Source organism: Petaurus breviceps, unplaced genomic scaffold (assembly GCF_028583685.1).
Source record: "Petaurus breviceps papuanus isolate PSGF00001 unplaced genomic scaffold, PetGlider_PUasm1.0 37, whole genome shotgun sequence".
NCBI lineage: Eukaryota > Metazoa > Chordata > Mammalia > Diprotodontia > Petauridae > Petaurus > Petaurus breviceps.
Genome location: NW_027186296.1, coordinates 33,690,546 through 33,715,242, shown reverse-complemented (window position 1 = coordinate 33,715,242; position 24,697 = coordinate 33,690,546). Strand labels below are relative to the sequence as shown.

Sequence of the window (24,697 nt, the reverse complement as noted above, 5' to 3'; positions counted from 1 at the left end):
AGTCTCCTCCATGAGAATGCCCACTCCTTGAGAGCACAGCCTGTCCTGCATTTATAATCATATCTCCAGCAGTTAGCATGGTACTTTGCATATAGGAAGCACTCAATAAATGCTTTTTTCATTCTTTCTTCCATTCGTTTATTCATATCTAAGCTGTTTTGTTGTGATGGCAACTGGCACTATTTAGAAACAGAGAATGTTCAGGTTGCTTTTAAGAGCAAATAAGCAGATTGCAGCTATTCGAAAAAGAAATGAAGTCATTTAGTAAGTTAACAATGGATTCCACAATGTGAATTATAATGTTACCTGCTTCTCCCTACAATAGGACTGTCTGGTCCCTAGGTGGCTGGTGCTTTTCCACCTCAAATTACAGGGTGTATATTTTGTGTTTACCCATCTGTGCTCAACAGAATGTAAAGCACTAGAGGACAAGGGATATTTTCATCTGGCTTTGTGTCCCCAATACCCAGCATAGAACCTGGCATATAGCAGATATATAACATGAGCTTCTCCTTGTTGAATCTGTGGGCAAGAGAATGTAAGGAAGTCTTTTGAGAGTAGGGATGGGCTTTCTCTGTCTCTCTCAGTCTCTCTCTCCCCTTCCCTCTCTCCCTCTCATTCTCTCTCTCTCCCCTGCCCCCAGATCTCTCTCTCTCTGTCTCTCTCTGTCTCTCTCTCTGTCTCTCTCTCTCTCTCTGTCTCTCTCTCTCTGTCTCTCTCTCTCTGTCTCTCTCTCTCTCTCTGTCTCTCTCTCTCTCTGTCTCTCTCTCTCCCCCCTTCCCCTTCTCATTCTGTCTGTCTGTCTCTGTCTCTTTATCTCTCTGTCTCCGTCTGTCTGTCTCTCTGCCCCTCTTATTCTATCTCTCTGTCTCTTGCTGTCTCTCTCTCTGTCTTTCTCTCTCCGTCTCTCTCTTGCTGTCTCTCCCTCTGTCTCTCTCTGTCTCTCTTTCTCACTCACTCTCTTACTTTTGGTTGCTAGTGTCTTGGTAACCCAAATGCTGACCGCAGTACCTGGCACTGGCTTAATTTAGAAACCTGGGATCTCTTTCCAGTTATTCACCCTTAGGGGAGTTATTCAACTTTTCTGAGCCCATTTGCTTATCTGCCAGATGAGGATGGTAAACTCTCTGATTCCTGTTTTACAAGTTTATCGTAAGGAGAAGTTGAGAAAATGGATGTAAAAGCACTTCAAGAAACATAAATTACTATGCAAATATAAGAGACTCATTCTTGTCTTGAGGGAAAGTTAGATTATGAGTGCTGTAAGTAATCTCATAAAAATAGGTCCTTTCTCTCCTTGACCTCGTTGGGATGTATGTCTAATAATATTCTGGGTCAGAGGGCATTTGCAGTTTAATGGCTTTTTAGCTATAGTTCCAAATTGTTTTCCAGAATGTTTGAACAAATCCACAGATCCACAAACAGTGCATTAGTATGCCTCACCTCTCACATCCTCCAACAATAGCAATTTTCTGCTTTTGTCACCTTTACTAATCTAATTTCAACCAGATGTGAATCTTTTCTTTTCTTTTTTAAAGCAATTGGGGCTAAGTAACTTGCCCAAGGTTACACAGCCAGATTTTTTTTGTGTGGGTGTTAAGTATCTGAGGCGGGAACTGAACCTGGGTCCTCCCGACTCCAGGGCTGGTGCTCTTACACACTGTGCCACATAGCCACCCCAAGAAGTAAATCTTTTCAAGAGAAATGATGGTCTTTGCCCTGGTCAGACTACATTTGGAGTAGTGTGTTCAGGTCTGGATGATGCATTAAAGAAAAAATTTCTTTTTTATTGTGAACTTAGCAATCATTAACAAACATAAGCATTTAAAGATACAAAGAAAAAAAAACAAGAAAAAGGATTATAGAAAAAACTATGAACTGTATGTAGCTTTGTTTTTTAAAAAATATATAACATGCAAAGTTTAACAAAGTATGACAAAATGTGGGATGTGGGCAAACTGGAACACTAATGCATTGCTGGTGGAGTTGTGAACTGATCTAGCCTTTCTGGAGAGCAATCTGGAATTATGCCCAAAGGGCTATAAATAATTTCATATCCTTTGACCCAGCAATACCACTCCTAGGATTATATCCCAAACAGATCATAGAAGTGGGAGGAAGACCCATATGTACAAAAAATGTTTTTAGCAGCTCTTTTTGTGGTGGCAAAAAACTGGAAATTAAGGGGGTGCCCATCAATTGGGGAATGGCTGAACAAGTTGTGGTATATACATGTTATGGAATACTATCATGCTATAAGAAACAAGGAGCAGATGAACTACATATTTACCTGGAGAGGCTTATATGAACTGAACTGATGCTGAGTGAGAAGAGTAGAACCAGGAGAAATTTGTATACAATTACAGACACAATGTATGTGTGATGACCAACTTTGATAGACTGGACTCTTCTCAGCAATGCAGTGATATAAGTCAATCCCAAAAGACTCATAATGGAGAGCAATGTGTGCATCCAGAGAAAGAACTAGAAAGAACTGAATTTATATCCAGATGGAAGCAAAATACCTGATCTTTTTCCTTTTTTGTTTGGTTTTATGTCCTCTTTACCATTTTTCATTCCAGCTGATACAATCCGTCTTTATAACCTGACTAATGTATAATATGAAAGTATTTACAGATCCTATACTTGACTGTATGCTGCCATGGTGGGGAGGGGAGGGTGGGGGACAAAATGTGAAATTCAAAGAATGGTGGAATTGAATCTTGTAAATTAAAAGTAAACAAACAAATTAATTTTAAAAAAATGATGAGCAGGCAGATTTCAGAAAATTCTGGAAAGACTTACATGAGCTGATACTAAGTGAAGTGAACAGAACCAGGAGAACATTGCATACAGTAGCAGCAACATTGTGTGAGGATCAATTTTGATAGTCTTAGCTCTTAATAACACAATGACCTAAGATAATTCCAAAAGACTCACGGTGGAAAATGTTATTCATATCCAGAGAAAGAACTATGGAGTCTGAATCCAGATCAAAGCATATTATTTTCTCTTATTTTTTTTCTTTCTTGTGACTTTTTCCTTTTGTTCTGATTCTTCTTTCACAAGATGACTAAGGTGGGAATATGTTTAATATGATTGTACATGTATAGCCTATATCAGATTGCATGCCATCTTGGGAAGGGGGAGTGAGAAAAATTTGGAATTCAAAATATTATAAAACTGAATGTTAAAAACTAAAAATAAATAACTTTTTTAAAAAAGAAAAAAATATACAACATAAAAAGTTTAACAAAGTATGACAAAATCTCTCTATTTGTATCATCTTATGTATTTTTTTCCTTTTGTGTATTTAAAAAATGTTTGATTGGTGCTTTTTTCCATATCTATAACCACCTACTAAATGTGCCTTCTCTTCTCCCAGTGCCCAAGTAGAAGACTTGGAGCACAGAGGTACAGCTATGCAAAATATAAATGAACACATTGGGCACATTCGAGAATACATGTCTAATTCTTTACCTCTGTGACCAGGGCGGAGAACCTGCGGCCTTGAGGCCACATGTGGCCCTCCAAGTCCTCAAGTGTAGCCCTTGGACAGATTTTGATTCTAAGGGCTGCACTTGAGGATGTAGAGGGTCACTTGTGGCCTCAAGGCCGCAGGTTCCCCACCCCTACGTCTAGTCCATCACCTCTAGAAAGTGTATTTCATTGTATCTTTTTTATGGTTGCTTCTTTGATTAGAGCTCATGGTCTTTCAAAGTTGTTTCCCCTCCCATTATTATCTTATTGAGTAAGTTGTTCTCCTAGTTCTGCTTATTTTGCCCTGCACACATTTATATAGGTATTTCCATACTTCTTTGAATCCATCATACTCATTATTTCCTGCAGCACAATAAAAGTCCATTACATCCATATCCTACTATTTGTTTGGCCATTTCCTAATCGATGAGCCCCTTTTTGTTTCCAGTTCTTTGCTGAACAAAGAAAGTCCTGCTACAAATACTCTTACACATATGGGCCTTTGTCTCTTTGTCCTTATTAGTGCACACGCCTAATAATAGTTTTGCTGGGTTGAAGGATACATACAGTTTAGTGACTTTGGGAGTAGAGTTCCAGATTGTACTCTACAATGGCCAGACCAATTCACAGATCCACCAACAAGGTGCCCATCCCCCTACAACTCCTCCAATAGTTTTTCCATTTTTGTCGTCTTTGCTAATCCGATGGTAAGGTGTTAGCCACATTTTAAGGGGAAGATGGATGAGTTAGAATGCATCCAGGGCAGTGAGACACCCACAACCACAATTCATGACACTTTGTTGGAAGAATTGGAGATGTTTAGTCTGGAATAGAAAATATCTTTTCAAATATCTGTCATATGGACTAGATTTTTTTCCCAATGTAGCTTTAGAGGGGAGGTTACACAGAGGCAAATTTTAGTTCTAGATAAGGAAAATTTCTCTTAGAGATCTCTAAAGTTAGAAGAGGCTGGAAGCAAGAGTCAATTCTCTGTCACTAAACTACTCGTTTTGAATGTGATGGAGGGGATTCATGTTTCAGGGATGTTGGACTAAATGACCTCTGAGGTCCTTCTATATAAGGAGATTCTAAGATTCTTATTTTTTTCTAAAGCTCTTACATGAGAACATCAAAATCATTTCCAAACAGAAGGCTGAACTAAACAGAAATTTCATTTGGCTCTAATTCTTCCAGGGTATTAATTTGAGTTCAGATAAGATTTGAGTACTTTTAGATAAATTTTAACTATACATATCTGCTCAATTGTTTCCCACAACCCTTGAAAAATGGAAAAGTGGCTCTCATTTATATTGAGAGAGCTGATTTATTTTTTAAAGCAAGGGTTGAAGATGAATTAATTAAATATGGTGACTGGGATTGAGCCTGTCCTGAAGTGGCTGGTCTCCACCAGGATCATTATCATCACTACCACTTCATCATCCGTCATCATCACCACCATCATCAAAAGGCCTTTGTGAAGTACACTGATATGTTTATTACTTACTGAACTAGAAGAACTAGAACTAGAACCCAGATAGAATCTCATGTAGTCCCTGCCATCTGAGACTTATCTACTAAGACACATATACTCATGAAGACAAATGGGGCCTTGAGGTTGACTGCATAACGGCATAAGAACACAAACCTGGGATAGAAAGTCAAAGTGTTTGTACTATGTACATGCAAAGGGTAACTTCATTTTAGGTTATTTGCAAAGTGAGAGGATGTGAGGAAGTCTTTTGACTTGCTACTTCTCCAAGAAGACTGGGAAAGCTTCTTGGAATGGGAAGGAAGGAAGGAAGGAAGGAAGGAAGGAAGGAAGGAAGGAAGGAAGGAAGGAAGGAAGGAAGGAAGGAAGGAAGGAAGGAAAGAAAGAAGGGAGGGAGGGAAGAGGGCAATGACTTTGTGGGCTCAGGGATCGGGAAGAGGGCTTTATAGACACACAGATCATAGCTTGGAAAAGCTATGTCCTGGTCTGAGTATGTGCCCCAAATCTTCAATTCTTCCTGAAACTTCAACCATAAGTGAACAGAATGAAATATTCTTTTGCTCTCCCTGCAGGTGTTCCATGAACGGGGCATAATTTTTGGCTATCGGCATCCTCAGAGTTCAGCCACTGCCTGTGTCCTCAGCCTTTTCCAAATGACCAATGAAACCCTCAACATCTGGACACACTTGCTCCCCTCCTGGTATTTTCAGACTTTGATCCTCAGATCTTTGGAAGCAGAAATTAGTTTGAGATGATGGAGAGTAGGGGTGGGGTTGGGGCGTGGGGGGTGGGGAAGAAGCAGAACTTTTTTTCGTTTGTTTGCCAGTAGGGACCAGTGTCAGCCAATGGCCTTAGGCAGTGGTTTATATAGGAATTGAATGCTGGACTATTGAGATATTCATTCCTTTTGGTCTTAGATGCTTTTTAGACATAAAGAGTTCCCTCTTACAATAGATAACTTTTGGAGAACTGTTATGTATTGAATACTTGACACTATCAGGGATTATAATTACTCACTGCAAGCAAAGCCTTTATAGCAATGGAACGCAGGATAGTTCACATCAGAAAGTAGGAAAGTGAGAACCAAAAATAAAGTCTGTGGAATTTATAGGGTTGTTGGTTGCTTTGGTTTTGGGGTTTTTTTTTTGCCCGTGGTCTTATAAATGGGAGGGGGGTGCAGAGGCAACAGATAGTGGTAGAACTAAGATTTAGAGCTGGATAGGGGCCTAGGGAACCACCTGCTCCAATCCCCTCATTTTATAGGTGAGAAAGCCAAGTCTCAGAGAAGTGTACTTACAGGTTAAGGTTGTAAAATTGACTAATTAGTTGCAGAACTGGGGCTAGGTGGAAAGGTATCCTGATTCTCAGCCTGAGGCTCTTTCCTGCAGAGTTCTGGCAATTCAGGAAAAAGCAGAGATGATCAAGTGAGAATAGCACCTAAGAAACACCTGGGAAAGGCTTACCAGAGACTTCCTATGAGCAGAAGCAGAGCAGACACTGAACTAGTTCACTGTAGAGAGTTCTTTGGACCTAAAGGCAAAAGGGATAAACCAAAAGAGAAATGACCTGACAGAGGAGGGAAAGCATTGAACTAGGAATCAGAGGGCCTTTCCCTTATCGTTCATTTGCATGACCTTGGGAAAAGTCACTTTACCTCTCAAGGACTCAGTTTCCTCAGCTTGTAAAATATGTTCCTTTCATTCCTCTGAGTCTCAATTTCCATATCTAAAAATGGCAATAATAAAACTTGCTATCTACCTCATCGGGATGTTGTAAGAACAATGTTTTGTAAACTTTGAAATGTTACTTCTATGTGTTGTTATATAGTGGAAACAACACTTTACTTGGACTTCTGAGGACCCAGGTTCAGATCTTGGATCTGCCACTTCCTGTGTTGATCTTTGGGCAAGATATTTCAAGATATTTCACTCTCCTCTCATCCCCCCACTCATTTGTAAAATGGGAGATTGGACTAGATGATCCCCAAAGTCCCTCCTAACTCTAGATTTGTGATTTTATGAGCCTGGTGACCCACTAGGAAAAAAGTATTCCTTTTTCCAGGAACACGAGGGCAGAGAGATATGGGATATGGGAATAGGGAACTGCTAGTAAAAAAAAAATAATCCCCATGTTGGTAGATGGGAGATGGCAATAGGGAGCACCTGGAAGGAGCTTTTTAAACACTCTAAACCTTAACCAAGCTAACTGAGGCTTATGAGTCTACCCTCGTGAAGTAGATCAGTAGTTCAATTCAACAGATATTTATTAAGTCTATACCATGTGTAAGGCACTGGGCTAAATGCTCTGCTATGCACAATGTGCCCCAAAGAATCCGCTCTGTTGGGAAGCTCAGTTATGTGTTGTCTACATGTGGACTGCAGGAAGCAGGATGAAAGCAGGGCTATGAATAGCCAGAGAAGGTGAGGAGGAGGGAAGGTTCATGGACTCAGAGGCCAGAGTTTTGAAAAGAGAAATCCCTCCCTTATTTTCCTTAAATGGAGACAGTAGAAGACTCTAGAAAAAGCATGAGATGAGTCAAGATGATCTTGGTTAATGGTGCAGGATGTGCTAATCACACATACCTGCGTGATGTAAGGTAATTCACTTCCCCTTTCTGGGCCTCAGTTTTCTCATCTGTAAAATGAAGGGACTGGATTAGATAACCTCTACTTTTCATAATAGGAGCTAACATTAATAGCTAACATGTGCATGGAACTTTAAGGGTTGGCATGGTACTTCAATTATCTCATTTTATCCATACAACCACTCTATGGAGTAAGTGCTTTTATTATACCCATTGTGCAAATGAAGAAATGGAGGCTGACCTACATAATCTCCCTGACTCCACATTCCACACTATCCACTATTCCACTTATCTGTGTTTGCATTGATTAAAGGAGCTGTCTTTGAGTAAGGGGATGGAATTGAATCACAGTGACCAATAAACTTATCAAAGGGGGCTGTAAACATGTGCCGGTTATCTCCCCTCCCCAAACTGAGAGGACCCACATTTAAAATGGAGAAGTGATTAAATGCAAACATGATGAATTTCTATAAGGTAGTGTATTGGGCTAATTGCCAAGCACGTTACAAAGAGACATATCTGTTGTTACAAAAGAAGAGCAGAGATAGGAGGGATGATCCTAAGTTATGAACAAAAACATTAAGGTTTGAAAACATGGTGGATTTACTAGTTGAAGATCTGTAAAACCCTAAAAAAGCCTTACCGAAAGAGCCTGTCAATTGTGTCTCTTTCCCTAGAAATTTTAAGGAAAATGGGAGACAACTTCTGAAGAGTAATTTAAGGGGGTCCTTAGAAATAGAGGGATAGAAGAAAAATTTTTGAACTAGAAGGAATCTTAGGTATCATCCAGTCTAAATCCTTCATTTCGTGCATAAGGAAACAGGACCAGAAGGGTTAAGCTGGAAGACATCATCAGAGAAATTTGCCCCTATTGGATCCTCAGATCCAATGATTATTGATTTAGAATTGGAAAGGACTTTGAGATTTTCCAGTCTAACCCTCCATCTATTATTGATGAGGAAAATGAGGACGAGAGAGGTTCTCCAAGGCACTGTCCAAAGTCAAACAGGTAGAAAAGTGATAATGTATGTACGAATCTCTCCATATTAAATTTGTATATCAGAGCTTCTGTAAGTTCCAAAAACTGCTTCTTTTTCTCACTTTTCCCCTCCTTCTTTGCCAAGCACACTTTTCCATTTAGGGTGTGGTACTTTGATTAGTCATCAGAAGAAAACACAAAAGGGGTAAAAAAAAAATACTGTGAAAAAATATCACCTTTTGTCCTAACCAAAGAAAAGGGAATTGGAAAGGTTGCCTTACTAACATGGAGCAAGGAACCAGCTATATTGAAGTACAGATATCTTGTGTTTCAGGTACTTCATGTGGAGGTTTATGGCCACCCTATATATGGTTGATTTCTGGAATGACAGCTACTCCTGGCCTCTGCTTGTCTACCTGATTACCAGCTTCATTTACCCTTTTGCCTCCAGCTGTGCCCATACCTTCAGCTCCATGTCCAAGAATGCCAGACACATATGTTACTTCCTGGATTATGGTGCAGTCAACCTCTTCAGCTTGGGTAAGTGTGGCCCTCTCAGCCATTCTTGGCTTCCCTCCTGTCCTGTGGTGGGCCAACGTGTTCAACTTCTCTCAGGCTCAATCCCTTCTCCTAGAATAAGGGTATGATAATGCTTGCCCTTCACCCATGCATTGGCAGAGATGCAAATAATACCAGCTTATATTTGCATTAATGCTTGATTTATCCCTTGCAAAGTGCCTTTAAATCCATTATACTTTACAAAGTACTTTTCAGTACATTATCTTATCAGGTTCTCACCACAAGACCTTCCCAGTTGATACATGAGGAACCTTTTAGGTTCCCACAAACCACAAACCTTTAGGTTCTGTATATCAGAACCTCTGATGTATAATTTATTAAAAGAGAGATTATTCATACATACATTATCACTATGATACCCGTTTGACTTTGGACAATGCCTTGGAGAACCTCTCTGGTTCTCATTTTCCTCATCAATAACAGATGGAGGGTTAGACTGGAAGATCTCAAAGTCCTTTCCAATCCTAAATCAAAGGTTCCTACAAAGGGCTGAGACTGGTACAAGGGTCACTCATCTAGGGTGGAAGCAGAATTCATACAGTTTAGAACTGCCTTAGTTTTCTCCTCTATAAAATAGTTAATATCTGTAGCATCTCTCTACAGAGTTGTGAGATTCCACTGAGGTAATATATGTAAAGTTGGCGGACTTTAAAATCCATATAAATGTCAGTTGTTGAATGAGCACTTTGCCATCAGTCATCATCATCATCACCAGCATTGACATCGTCATCATTGCCATTACCATCATCATCATCATTTTGCCTCTCCTAGAGCTTCCAGGTCTAGAGTTCAGGTCTTTCAATTCTTGGTCCAGTCTTCACTGTGCCATATTGCCTCCTTTGCATTTTTTTTTTATGGCACAGCCTTGGACCGCTACTGGTTATGATCTCCCTCACATACTTGTGCTCAACTTTGCATTATGTTTATCTGCGTAATACCAAGCACATCTGATAATTGTCTCCCTTACTAGAGACTGTAAATTGCTTAAGGGCAAGGACTCTGTGAGAAGAGCATTGGGGTGGGAGGTTCAAGATTTCGCATGCCTGACCCCAGCTTCCTCCTCTGTAAAATGGAGATCATATATTACATACCTGGCAAGAGTTGTTAATGGGAAAAGCATTTTGCAAAGCTTAAAGAAGTACATATTTTTGAGCTCCTACTCTATGTCATTCATTGCACATAGCAGGTATTTGATAAAAAAAATGTGATGAATGAGTGAATGTAGTCCTTAAAAATCTACCAAAAGCATCCAGATAGGATGAGAACCTCATGTTCTTCCATAGGATGGGGAATTACAGGATAAAATTTCATGAGTGTTTTAGAAAGAACACTGTTCATGGAAGCAAGAGTGGTCACTCCACAGCTCACTGAAATCCTGGTTTTGCTACTCACCACCATAGGGTCATCTTGGGCAAATGGCACCACCTCTCTGAGCCTCTCTGTAAATAAGATTAGACTTGTATTAGACTAAATGATCTTCAAGGGTCCTTCTAGCTATAATTAGTTCCATCAACCTTTCACAGCCCTTCCATTGTCCTCACTGGCAAGTGAGAATGCCTGAGATGCTCAAAGGCAAAGGTCTGAAATTGATGCTGTCCTGAGGTCCCTTTCTGCCTGTGTGACCTTGGGAAAGTCACTTACCTTCTCTGGGCTTTAGTTTCTTCAACTGTAAAAAAAAAAAAAAAAGGTTGGGCTAAATGACCCCTAAATTCCCCTCTAGTTATAAAGCTGTTATCCTTTCAGCTCTAGGACATAGGATTTTAAGGAATTTAAAGTCCTTCAAAAAATAACTCAGATCTTAGCCCAACTGGCTCAGAGTAGTCAAACTGTCCTACAGAGCAGAGGTGTTAAATAGAATACTGTCCTCAACTGTCCCAAGTGTGGCTTGAGCCAGATTAAAATGTAATTGGAAAATATTTAACAAAATAAATAAAAATGCAATAGAACACAGATGATGTGAGTATGTGGTTTTTATTGGTCCTTGTTTCCTTTTTAATATTTTAAATTTTAATTAATTTACTTTTAGTTTGGAACATTCAGTTACTCAAGCTTTTGAGTTTTAAATTTTCTCCCCCTCCCTCCTCTCCCCTTCCGCAAAATGGTGTGCAATCTGATATAGGCTCTATATATACATTCATATTGAACATATTATCATGTTAGTCATGTTGTAAAGAAGAATTAGAATCAATAGAATGAATCATGAGAAAGAAGAAACAAAACAAAAAGGAGAGAGAGCAAATAGCATGCTTTGATCTGCATTCAGACTCCATAATTCTTTCTCTGGATGTGGATAGCCTTTTCCATCATGAGTCTTTTGGAATTGTCTTACAACCTTGCATTGCTGAGAATAGCCAAGTCTATCAAAGTTAGTCATCACACAACGTAGTTATCACTGTGTACAGTGTTCTCCTGGTTCGGCTTCCCTCACTCGGCATTGGTTCATGTCAGTTTTTCCAGGTTTTTCTGAAGTCCTCCTGCTCATCATTTCTTATAGCACAATAGTATAACATTACATTCATATACCACGATTCATTCAGCCATTCCCCAATTGATGGGCATCCTCTCAATTTCCAATTCTTTGCTGCCACAAAAAGAACTTCTATAGCAGCGCCAAGATGGCAGAGTAAAAGCATAAACTTGGCATGGGCCCCAGCTCCAGCCACTTCCAATACCTGTAAAAAATTGGCTCTAAACAAATTTTAAAGCTACAGAACCCACAAAGTGACAGAGAGAAACAAATCTCCTGCTGAAGGCAGCCCAGCAGGCCAACAGGAAAAGGTCTATTGCAGAGTGCTGGAAGCTGAGCACAGTCCCTCATGAGCTGTGGTTCCAGCCTCAGGGGGGCTAGCCCAGCCAGAGCAGACTGCAGGAGAGTGGATCACCAGCAGCTGTGGCAGTTTCCAGACTTCTCAATCTATAAATGCCAAAGATAAAATAAAAGGTCAGTGAAGAACTCTGTTGGAAGGATGACAGAAAAGTGCAGTCCAGCTCCTGCCTCCAGGGTGAGAAGTGGCAGAGCTGCTGCCACGTGGCTGCCTCCAGAGCTCCTGGCCTGCAGATTGTAGGGGGAACAAGTAACCATTCAGAGGGTAATCACTCTTGCTTTGACCTGCTTGGATCTGGATCACGGTCTTAGGTGGTGGTCCTGGGGTGTGTGGCCAGTGTGCCAGAGCTTGTGGGGGCTGTAGAGAGAGTGCCCAACTAATAGCTTCAGCACCTGTAAAAACCCCAGCAATCTGGGACAAAGCTCTCTCCCCTCTGTAAGCAGAGTTCTACCATGGCAAAGAGCTCAAAAGTCAAGTAATTGGCAAGATGAGCAAGCAGAGGAAGCACAATCAGACCATAGAATCCTTTTATGGAGACAAAAAGGATCAAAGCAGGGAACTGGAGGAAGACAGTAAAGTCAGAACTCCTGCATCAAAAGCTTCTGAGAAAAATATGAATTGGTCACAGGCCATGGAGGAGCTCAAGAAGGATTTTGAAAATCAAGTAAGAGAAGTGGAGGAAAAATTGGGAAGAGAAATGAGAATGATGCAAGAAAACCATGAAAAGTGAGTCAACAGCCTGCTAAAGGAGACCCAAAAATACACTGAAGAAAATAACACCTTAAAAAATAGACTAGGTTGGGGCAGCTAGGTAGTGCAGTAAACAGAGCACTGGCCCTGGAGTCAGGAGGACCTGAATTCAAATCTGGGCTCAGACACTTAACACAAAAATCTAGCCATGTGACCTTGGGCAAGTTACTTAATCTCAATTGCCCCTCAAAAAAAAATAGACCAATTCAAATGGAAAAAGAGGCCCAAAAAGCCAATGAGGAGAAGAATGTCTTAAAAAGCCCTCTGTCTATGTATACATGTACACACATATACACACACTCACATATGTATTTATACATACATACACCCTCCTATAGAAACATATATATGTATGAATACATATATACACATATATATTCCCTTCAACTATCCTCATATTGGGAAAAGTCTTGTGAGTTACAATGATCATTTTTCCATGTAGGAATGTAAATAATTCAACTTTAATAAGTTCCTTATGATTTCTTTTTCCTGTTTACCTTCTCATGCTTTGCTTGTTTCTTGTATTTGAAAGTTAAATTTTCTGTTCAGCTCTGTTTTTTTCACCAAGAGTTCTTGAAAATCCTATATTTCATTGAATGACCATATTTTCCCCTTAAGCATTATACTTAGTTTTGCTGGGTAGGTGATTCTTGGTTTTAATCCTTACTCCTTTGACCTCCAGAATATCATATTCCAAGCCCTTCAATCCTTTAATGTAGAATTTGCTAGGTCTTGTGTTATCCTGATTGAGTTTCCACAATACTCAAATTATTTCTTCCTGACTGCTTGCAGTATTTTCTCCTTGATCTGGGAACTCTGGAATTTGGATATAATATTCCCAGGAGTTTTCTTTTGGGGATCTTTTACAAGAAGTGATCAGTGAATTCTTTCAGTTTCTATTTTGCCCTCTGGTTCTAAAACATCGGGGCAATTTTGCTTGATGATTTCTTGAAAGATGGTATCTAGGCTATTATTTTGATCATGGCTTTCAGGCAGTCCAATAATTTTTAAATTATCTCTCCTGGATCTATTTTCCAAGTCAGTGCTTTTTCTTTGCTTGGATCTGTTTTATAGTATTTTGATTTCTCATAAAGTCATTAGCTTCCAATTTTGAAGGAATATATTGGGAGAAGGAGAAAGGGAGAGATAGATTAGGGTAAATTATTTCATATAAAAGAGGCAAGATAAAACTGTTGCAATAGAGGGTAAGAGCAGGAAGGTAAAAGGGAATGGGACAAACTTACTCTCATTGAATTTGTCTTAAGGAGGGAATAACATGCTCACTTAATTGGGTATCTTACCCTACAGGAAAATAGGGGGAAGGGGATAAGAGGGGGCATGATAGAAGGGAGGGCAGATGGGGGAGGGTAGTTAGAAGTAAACACTTTTTAAAAGGGACAGGGTCAAAGGAGACAATAGAATAAGTGAAGGGTGGGATAGGATGGAGGGAAATATAGTTAGTCTTTCACAGTATACCTACTATGGAAATGTTTTGCGTAACTACACTTGTACAACCTATATTGAATTGCTTATCTTCCCAGTGGTGGTGGGTGAGGAGGGAAGATGGAAAAAATCTGTAACTCAAAGTTTTAAAAACAAATATGTATTTAAAAAAATCATAAGATATACAGGCACTGGGGTATAGAAATCCAACTTGCCCTACTAGAAAGGGGGGTGATGGGGGAGGATATAAGAGAGAACAGATTGGAGAAATGGGTATTCAGTAGGTTTGATATTTTGGAGTGGTGGTAGGGGAAAGATGGGGAGAAAATTTTGTAACTCAAAATCTTGGAAATGAATGTTGAAAATTAAAAATAAATAAACTGGAAAAAAAACTTCTATAAATATTTCTGTACATGTGGGTCCTTTTCCCATTTGTATAATCTCTTTGGGATACAGCCCTAGAAGTGGGTGGTATTGCTGGGTCAAAGAGTATGCACATTTTTATAGCCTTTTGGGCATAATTCTAAATTGCTCTCCAGAATGGTAGGATCAATTCACAATTCATTGTTCCTTGTTTCTGTTTAAGTTTGATGCCACTGCTATACAGGATAGCACCTGGGCTAAAACTTTTTTTTAAAAAAAATTAAAAAAAACTTAAACCTCAGAAGGAAATGTGGCAAAATTACCTATTGTTTATATTCCTATATTCCCATAAACAGGATGTGACATCTTGATATCAGAAAGAGAAATGTCTTTAAAAAAAGTAAATGACTACTAAAATAAAAGTAAATAAAGTAAAAATAAAATGAAATAGAAGTTTCAGCTACAAAGACTACATAAAGTTCTTTGCTATCTGTATATGACAACCTCTGCACACCTTTTAAGGCACCTGCCCCAATGCTAACCTTCATACATTGGTGTAGTGTAAGGAATGCTGGATTTGGTTATCAGTGAAGCTGAGTTCAAATGCTTTGCTACTTACTACCTACATGACCTTGGTCATATACCACTCGTGCCTCTGTTGCCTCAACAGTCAAATAAGGACCAAGAGTTACTAACCTTTTTTGTGTCATGGACCCCTTTGGCAGCCTGATGAATCCTATGAGAAGCTCTTATAATGATTCATTAAATGAAATATATAGGATTACAATGGAATCAACTCTGTTGAAATATAGTTATAAAAATATTTTTAAAACAGGTTTATTGATCCCAAGTTAAGAATCCTTGGATTAGCTTATCTTCTGTAGTGCCAATGCAATATTTACAGCACCCATGATCACAAGACCATGACTATAAGTATCACATAATGTTCAATTACAAAATATCACAGATTCTCCAGGTAGAGGACAAAACTGAAACATTTATTTAGACACCAGAAAACCCAATTCCAAAACCAGTAAGCTGATTCCATCATAGTACCAAAGATATTCAGAAGACATAATAACACTGAGAGCCACAGCATCCTTTAGCCTTCCCACAAACCAATATAAGATCAATATTTATTCACAAACCTCTCTCTCCTTGCCTGAGCACCTCCCTCTCCCACCATCTCACTAGCTTTGGCTCCCCTCTTCCTGTGGGCTCTGCTTCCCTTCAGCAAACTCCTCCCACCACAGACTCCATGTGACTACATCCAGGCAATCAGGGGGCAGAGTTTATCTTCACAGCAGGGAAGCTTCCTTTGGGCTCTGCTGCACCCTTCAGCAAATTCCTTCCATTATAGGCTTCATGTGATTACATTCATCCTATTAGGGAGCAGAGTTTACTTTCAAAGCAGGGAAGGTCTTCAAATCCCCCCCAGGTCTATTAAGGGGCAGGGAAGATCTTTAAATTCCCATTCCTATTATACCTTCTAGATCTTTATCTATCTATCTATCTATCTATCTATCTATCTATCTATCTATCTGTCTGTCTGTCTGTCTGTCTGTCTGTCTGTCTGTCTGTCTGTCTGTCTATTAATAATCTATCATCCTGTGGTCCTTTATAATGTTATTCAGTTAATTGGCATCTAGTGACATAGTAGCTAGAAGATGGGCTTGGAATCAAAAAGACTCATCTTCTCAAGTTCAAATCTGGACTCAGAAGCTTAGCTGTGTGACCCTGGGCAAGTCATTTGATCCTGTTTGCCTCAGTTCTTCATCTATAAAATGAGCTGGAGAAGGAAATGACAAACCACTCCAGTGTCTTTGCCAAGAAAACCCCAAATGGGGTCACAGAGAGTCAGACATGTCTGAAATGACTCAACAACAACACTATTGTATTGAGTACTTGTTACGTGCTTAACACTGTGATGGGTATTGTGGGGAATATGGAATAGACTGACACAAAGACCATCCTCTGAAAGAACTTACAAACTGGTTAGGGAGAGAAGACACATGCTTATTAAACAAAGGACAATATGGCATATTCTAAGTTCATTTATATGGTATAGACAATAAGGAAGAATTATAGGAGTTTGGGTGGAAGAAGAGATCACTGTGACCTGAAGTAGTCAGGGAAAAAGTGGGACATATATTAAAATAACATGCTAAGAATCTACCGTGTGCAAGGCAGTGTACTGCTTATGCGTTATGGGGAATTCAAAAAAGGACATGAAAAGGTCATTGCCTTCAAGGAATCTTTGGTTAAACAGGATGGGGGTGAGGGGAGGGGTGAAAACAAGTTGTATGTGGAAAGATTAGTAATACAAGGCATTGTGTGAAAAGTAACTTAGGAATAGTACTGACGACAAGTGTTATAGGACTTGACCTGGGACTTGAAGGAGGGGGAAAAGGTACTTTAGGAGGTTGAGAAGAACATGTGCAAAGGCAGGAGAGGTAGGAATAATAATCATCCTAGGGAATCAGATTTAGGCTCCTTTTCTAAGATTCCTTTAACATTCTAAATCATTCTTAGAATTCAGAGGAGGGAAAGATCACTGTAGGCTGGGGGTAGTCAAACAGTGTTTCATGGAGGTAGAAAAAAGTAGAGGGAAGATTTGATTAATTAATGCGTGAGTGCTACTTTCCCATTAATTTGCATAATATGAATTTTTCACTTTCCAAAAATAATTCCTTCCCTGGACTCATCAGTGTACCTACCGCTTGCATCAACAGGTTCTGCCATAGCCTATTCTGCATACACATTCCCTGCCATGTTGGTTCGTACCACCTTCCACCACTACTTTGTGTCCCTGGCTGTGCTGAACACCATTTTGAGCATTGGACTTTCCTGCTACTCCAGGTATCCTTGTATCCTTTTTCTCTAGGGGTGTTGGCTGCTGTACAGTTATTAACAGAGGGGAAGCGGATAATGGGTCTCACTCATGGAATTACTAAATTGGTACAATTGGTGCTAGAGCCCTGGAGGAGGGGGCATATTGAGACTCTTAATTGGGAAAGCAGAGTAGTGTACTGGATCTGGAGTTGGAGGACTTGAGTTCAAATTTCATCTGCACTACTTACTGCCTATGTGACCTTGAGTAAGAAGACACTTAGCCTCTCTGGGTCTCAGTTTCTTTATCTGTAAAATAAAGGGGTTAAACCTCTGAAAACCTTTGCAGGTCTAAGTCTATGATGGTAAGTATAGGTCTGAGGTCAACCAGAACTTCTACTTAATTTGATGTCCAGGTTGAATTAGGCTTCCACTGATTTTCAGTGCCCTGTCTTGCTCTGTTCTCTACTTAGTATATCCAGTTATAGAGGACAGGTCTGGAACTCCATGTAAGAATCCTTACTTTTGCCTGTAGTATCTTGTAGAGGCAGCATGGGTAGGGGGCAGTACCGGAGGCAGCATACTGACCTTGGAATCATGAAAATTTGGCTTAAAATCCTGCCTCTGAATTACTAGCCAAGTGGTCCAGGGCAAGTCACTAAACCTCTGGTATTCTTCAGGTTAACTCTTTAGAAATCATTTACTAAGTCACAGAGTGGTTCTTATGTGTGTAGTTACCACTTGGGGTAACTTGGGGATTTCCCCATAGACACTTGAGTATTTGTGTATCATTCTCTATATTACTATATAGGATTCCCCACAAAATTGTGAGGTTATGAGGAATTCCTGTCATCTTTTTTTTTAATACTCCAGCACCTAATTTTATTTTCCATGGAGAGGAAGTTTGATGCAATGGAAATAGTGCTGCACTTGGTATCCTGAACTGAACTTGGGGTCACCAGACATGATTGCTAATCCCAGCTTTGACACTTGGCACTCGTGTGAACTTAGGGGAAAACAATCATTTCATCACACGGGGTCTCAGTTTCTTCACTGTAAAATGATGGGGCTGAACTAGATGACCTTTTAGGACCGATTTAGCACTAGAAATCTGTGGTAGAATCTGTAATACTAAGAGCAGGTCTTGGAGTCAGAAAAGCTGGGTTCAATTCCTGTTTTTAGTACAGATTGCCTCTGTGACTCTAAATAGGCCCATAATAAAAATGTTTTATAATATTAATGTTAATAAAATGGTTAATATGTAAAACCTTATTGGAATTGAGCAGAAGGTCTGTGGCTTTTGCATACTTGATGGACTGGTTTTCAGAAAAAAGCACTATGGATTTTTGGATAGCCTCAAGATTCTTGTTACAACGTGTGTCCCCCTTACTGTCCTGAGCTAATATTGTTGCTGTTTTCTGTAAGTCAATATCTTCTGGCTTAAATATCCCCTCCTGATTTCTCTCTGTAAAGATGCTGATTTACAAGCTTCTGTGTCCTCTTAAAAAATACCCCTAGTCAGCCTCTTTTTCCCCCTTTATCATCCTAGAGTGCACAGTGCTCCCAGAAAAAAAAATCTTTTAGGAAATAGAGGAATGCTGAAAAGGATGATCCATCCTGACTATAAATAAAATAAGCTATTAAGGTATTTTCTCCTCCCCTCATCTTCTCAAGGATCTCAGTCAAATGAATCAATCAAGCATTTATTAAGAATCTACCATGTGCCAGACACTGACTATGCTAAATGCTGGGAACCAAAAGGCCAAAAATAAACAATTCCTGCCCTCAAGGAAGGGAGCATCATTCTACTGGGGAGAACAGGTTGTACTTAAGGATATGTAAAGATATACAAAATAAATAGAAGTAGGTACTGGTTAGCTAAGAGAGAAGGGAACCCATACTTAGTTACTCTGCCCTCAAGAAACTCATAGTTCAGCTGAAAAGATAAACATACAAAAAAGTAGTTAATAAGAGTAATAACAAACAAAAGATATCACCAAGGCAATATATTATTAATACTAAATGAGTGACATAGACAGTATAGTGTGTAATTCAAAGAAAACTAGGATGGGAGTTGGCTTCTAGTCCCATCTCAGTCAATAAAAATGGGTTTCAGCTTCCTCATCTGTAAACGAAGAGATTGAACTAAGTTATTTCCATGATCCCTTTAACATTCTATATCATTCTCAGAATTCAGAGGAGGGAAAGATCACTATAGACTCGGGATAGTCAAGGAATGCTTCATGGAGGCGAAAAGAGGTAGGGGGAAGATTTGATTTATTAAGTTAATGGCTGAGTGCTACTTTCCTATGAAATGGCATGTTATGAATTTTTAACTTTCCAAAAATAACAAAAGTTTTGTAGGCTTTTTATAACTCGCCAACAAACCACCAGGTTGTATTATTTTCACATTCATTCTAAGTGGGAATGGGTCAGTTGGTCTTCAGCTGTCTAGACTTCTTTTTTTTTTGAAGGGAGTTTGGTTTGACATGACAATATCTTTGCAAAAAAAATGCTTGGCAAAGGTCCTCTGGTGTCCAGCCCAGGAATCCTCTTGAGAGCTTGAGTTTTCTGTAAATATCCCCAAGTCAAATTGAATAGAATATTTCTATTTATTTACTAGGCAGATCCATGTCAACTCCCAGCAGCCTCAGCTTACCTTCCTTGCTCTATTTCTTTTTTATCTTAAGCAGCAGAAGAGACCAAACTGAGTCAGAAAAGCCGTGGACTGTGCCACATGAAGACTTGGGCCAAAGGCCACAGAAAAAGAAAACTGAGAAACGTTGAGAGTAGAGTAGGCCTGCAACACCATGATTTTGTGAACTTTCAAGGATATGAATATTCTTGCAATTCAAGCAGGATGCTTATTTTTGTTCTTTTAGACAGTCCCTGTTTTTTTCTTCCCTTTCTGTGTCTAGCACTTTTTCCTATCATTCCTTCAATTTTTTTTCCATTTTTCTTCTGGTTTTCTTCCCTTTTTTCTGGGACAGAGAGAGAGTATCAGGTAAAGTCTGTGGAGAGTGTATTGGTGAAAAGTATAGGAGGATTACGGGTCAGTAGATTCAGCACTCATTTTACAGATGAGAGAACTGAGGCCCAGAGAGATTCAAACCCATTAAAACTTATTCTGTAAAATGAGAGAGGTGGCTTGGATGACCTCTGAGGTGCATTCTAGCTCTAATATTCTATGAATTTAATGTTCCAATGTTTGTCAAAGACTTTTTACTCAGCTTTACCCTTTCCTATGATCTTCTTCTTCCCTTCTTACAACTGCTTAGCTCTCTGTTTGTAGAATGGTCAACAGTGGCTTGAGAGAAGCAACTTCAGCTTCCCTGAAGGGAATAAAAAATGCCGTTATTTTACCTCTTCAAATTATTAAAAGCTGGCCAGTTTTCAATGAAAGAAATCTAAGCTATGAAAAAATCAATATGAAAAAAATGTTCTAAATCATTAACAGAGAAATGCAACTCTGAGGTTCTGTCTCATATCAGAAAAATGCCATTTGTTGGAGGAGCCAAGAGAAAATGGCACAGTAACATAGACCAGTCATTCTAGAAAGTAATTTGGAGCTATGCCCCCAAAGTCACTCAACTCTGCTTATCCTTTGACTAGTGATACCACTTACCTCATAGAGATCAAAGAAGAAAAGGACAGGTATGTTCAAAAATATGCTAGCTCTTTTTGTTATAGAAAAGAACCAGAAATGAAGGGGGTTGGGGAATGGCTGAACAAATTATGGTAAATGAATGTAATCCATCAATTAGTAAACATTTATTAAGTACTTACTATGTGCCAGGCATTGTGCTAATTGTTAGGGACACAAGTGCCTGCCCTCAAGGAGTTCACAATCTATATACAAACAAGCTATATGGAGGATAAATAGGAAATAATTAACAGAGAGGTTAGAATTCAGAGGGGTTGGGAAAGGCTTCCTGTAAAAGATGGGATTTTAGTTGAGACTTAAGGAAGTCAGGGAAGTCAATAGATAGAACTGAGGAGGTAAAGCATGCCAGGCATGGAAGACAGCTAGAGAAAATTCCTGGGGCCAAGATGTGGAGTGCCTTATTTTTGGAATAGTCAGAAGGCAGTGCCACTGAACTGAAGAATACATATAAGGAGTATGGTGTGAGAAGCCTGGAAAGGTAGGAGGGGGCTAAAGGGGCTTTGAATATCAAACGGAAGATTCTGTATTTGATCCTGGAGGAAAGAGAGAACCACTGGACTTTATTTTAGGCGAACGAGTGTGTGTGTGTGTGTGTGTGTGTGTGTGTGTGTGTGTGAGAGAGAGAGAGAGAGAGAGAGAGATGACTGGACCTGCGCTTTAGGAAAATCACTTTTGTGGCTGAATGGAGGATGTTTTAGAGCGGGGAGAGACTTGAGGCAGGCTAAGGGGATGAGGGGATGAGGGCCTTCGCCAAGAGTGGTAGTAGTGTTAGAAAAGGGGGCATATTCAAGAGACGTCACAAAGATGAAATCAGAAGGTTTTGGTAACAGATTGGATACGTGAGTGGGGGTGAGAGATGTGAGAGTTAGGAATGACTCCTATGTTGCAAGGCTAAAGGACTAGGAGGATGGTGTTGCCCTCTACAATAATGGGGAAGTAAGGAGAGTGGTATAGGTTTGGGGAAAGATAATGTGTTTTGTTTTGTACATATTTCGTTTAAGATGTCTATTGGACATTTAGTTCAAGATATCTGAAAGACAGTTGGAGATGCAAGACTGGAGGTCAGCAGAGAAGGTGGGGCAGGATGGGTAGATTTGAGAATTATCAGCAGAGAATTATCAGCATTGATGGGAGCTGATGAGATCATCAAGTGAGGTAGGATGGAGGTAATAGAATATTGCATCATAGGATGAAAGGGAAAGCTTCAGAAAATCTGGGGAAGACCTGTATGAACTGATATAGAATGAAGTGAGCAGAGCCAGGAGAACAACCTCTATGATGACAACAACAATGTAAAGAGAAACAACTTTGAAAGACTTCAAAAATTCTGATCAATTAAATGTTCAATCATTATTTCAGAGAACTAATGATGAAACATGCTCTCCACTTGCTGTCAAAGAAGTGATGGCCCTCTGGTGAATACGACATACATTTCTAAATATAGCTAATATGAGAATTCTTTGCCTTAGCTATGTACGTATGTTACAAGGGTGTCCATTTCTTTTTTATTTTCAATTTAAGGGTGGTGGAAGGACTGGAATAGGGTATCCCCCACCCCCAAAAAAGAGAAGCATATTGAAGTATTTTTAAGTACATATCTATATCTATATTATCTATATATGACCAGACAAAAGACCAGGAAGAATTACAAACAAAAGCCAAACAGCTTTGAAAATTACATGCTGAATTTGTTATATGTTTTAAAAGAAAAACAAATTGTATGTAAAATCCTTTTTTTGTTCTATATGTATGAAAATGCTCGTTTTATTTGTTTTTAAGTTCAGAATAAAAAATTTAAATTTAAACAAGGAAAGAAAACTATTAAACTGTCTTAAACTATTAAAATGCTTAACAGCAAGTAAAAAAAAAAGCATGGGGGGCAGCTAGGTGGCACAGTGAGTAAAGCGCTGGCCCTGGAGTCAGGAGGACCTGGGTTCAGATCCGGCCTTAGACACTTAACACACACACAAAAAGAAAACCTAGCCATGTAGCCTTGGGCAAGTTACTTAACCCCAATTGCCCTCCAAAAGGCAAAAAAAAAAAAAAAAAGCACAGGTCATCCTATTATAATATGCGTCATTAAGGGCTAATCCTAGCTCTGTGACTCAGTTCCTATGTAATATCTAACAAGTCACTGAGCCACTTTGGGCCCACAGTTTTCTTATCTTCAGAGTGAGGTCATTGGATGACATCCTTTACAATTTTACATTTATGCTCCTTCAATAAAACAGAGCCAAATATTTAATCTTGCTGGTAGAGAATGACCACCTGAAAAGAAGAGCTCTGGAGCTAGTCAGGGAAAAAAAGGGGTAATGCATCCATTGTTCTTAACCATTTTCCTTCTCCAAACTATTATTTTGCATTTATGTGTGTTTATTATTTTGTTCTAGTGGGTGATTTGGATGTTTTTAGGCCTTAAGGAGGTCAAAGAGAATCAAAGAATTTCTGTTTAAAGATGTTCTCCCCCCAAAAAAATCTAAGTATAGGGAATTAATTATCAAACTTGTTTTTCTTCCTTTTGCTTAGATAGGGAGCACTAATAGTTCAAAGGGCATGAAACGTGATGGGAAGGGTGATGATGGGTTTGGAGTGAGAGGACCTAATTTTGAAGTCTGGCTAAGACACTTACCACATATTATGTGACTTTGGGCAAGCCTCTTAATTTCTCTAGACCTTAGTTTCTGATCTGTCATATAAGGAATCAGATTAAATGACTTCTACCATCTCTTCCAACTCTACAGCTATAATCCATATCCTGTCTTTTATAGAACATGAATGATACATGGACTAGGACCAGAAAAAAAAGAATTTGTTTTATAGGGAATATTCTTGCTAATGAGATCAACAAAGTGTTCTTCCTATGAGCTATCTGCTAGAACATGATATGAATATGGACCCCTTACTTGGAATAGTATTGGTTGAAATGAAAACACCATCTGTAACCAACAAATTTCTCCACAGGACAGAAAGGTCTTTGGGTTTTTTTTTAAGATTTAGTAGCCCACATATTTCAGGCAGTGTGGTTTCATATTCTAAAATAACATTGTAGGTGGAGCCAAGATGGCAGCGTAGAAGCAGGAAAACTCCATCCGCTTCCCCTATAACCACCTCAAATATCATAAAAAATGACTCTAAATCAACTTTAGGGCTACAGAACCCACAAAGTGACAGAGAGAAACAAAATCTCCCACTGAAGGCAGCCTGGCAGGTGGACAGAAAGGGTCCATTGCAGCATGCTGGGTTCAGAGCCCAGCCCCGCATGAGTCCATGGTTTTAGTTTCAGGGCAGGCACAACTAGCCATGGCTGGAGGGACTTTAGGAGAGTGGATTACCAGTAGCTGCTGCTGTTTCCAGAATTATCAACCCATAAATGCCAAGGACAAAGTGAGAGGTCAGTGTGGACTTTGGAAACAGGGGGTCTGGGAGTGCGGTCTGGCCTCCGCCCCCCGAGGAAGGGCTGCATGGCTGCTTCAGAGCTCCTGGCCTGCAGATTGTAGGGGGACCAAGCAACCATTCTGAGGGGTAATCACTCTTGCTGTAACCTGCTTGGCTCTGTATTGCTGTCTAGGGTGGGGATCCTGCAGTGTGTGACCAGGTGCCAGAGCTGGTGGAGGCTTCAGAGAGGGCACACAACTAATAGCTCTGGCAGCTGTGAAAATGCCAGAAATTTGGGACAAAGCTCTCCTCTCTGGAAGCACAGTTCTACTGTGGC

The 24,697-nt window shown here is 39.6% G+C and overlaps 2 protein-coding genes across 7 annotated transcripts in view; both read left to right on the top strand.

The window, feature by feature from the left end:
* LOC138169073 (large ribosomal subunit protein P1-like) overlaps positions 1-24,697 on the top strand; it is a 121,585-nt gene that overhangs the window by 25,420 nt on the left and 71,468 nt on the right. The window lies entirely within an intron of this gene.
* The window catches only part of LOC138169071 (kinesin-like protein KIF23), a 146,890-nt gene that overhangs the window by 56,197 nt on the left and 65,996 nt on the right, over positions 1-24,697 (top strand). For all 6 annotated transcript variants that reach the window (XM_069098206.1, XM_069098205.1, XM_069098202.1 and 3 more), the window contains 3 exons: positions 5,542-5,669; positions 8,867-9,072; positions 17,225-17,351. In XM_069098206.1, coding sequence (XP_068954307.1) covers positions 5,542-5,669; positions 8,867-9,072; positions 17,225-17,351 — 461 coding nt within the window. The remainder of the gene's footprint in view (positions 1-5,541; positions 5,670-8,866; positions 9,073-17,224; positions 17,352-24,697) is intronic.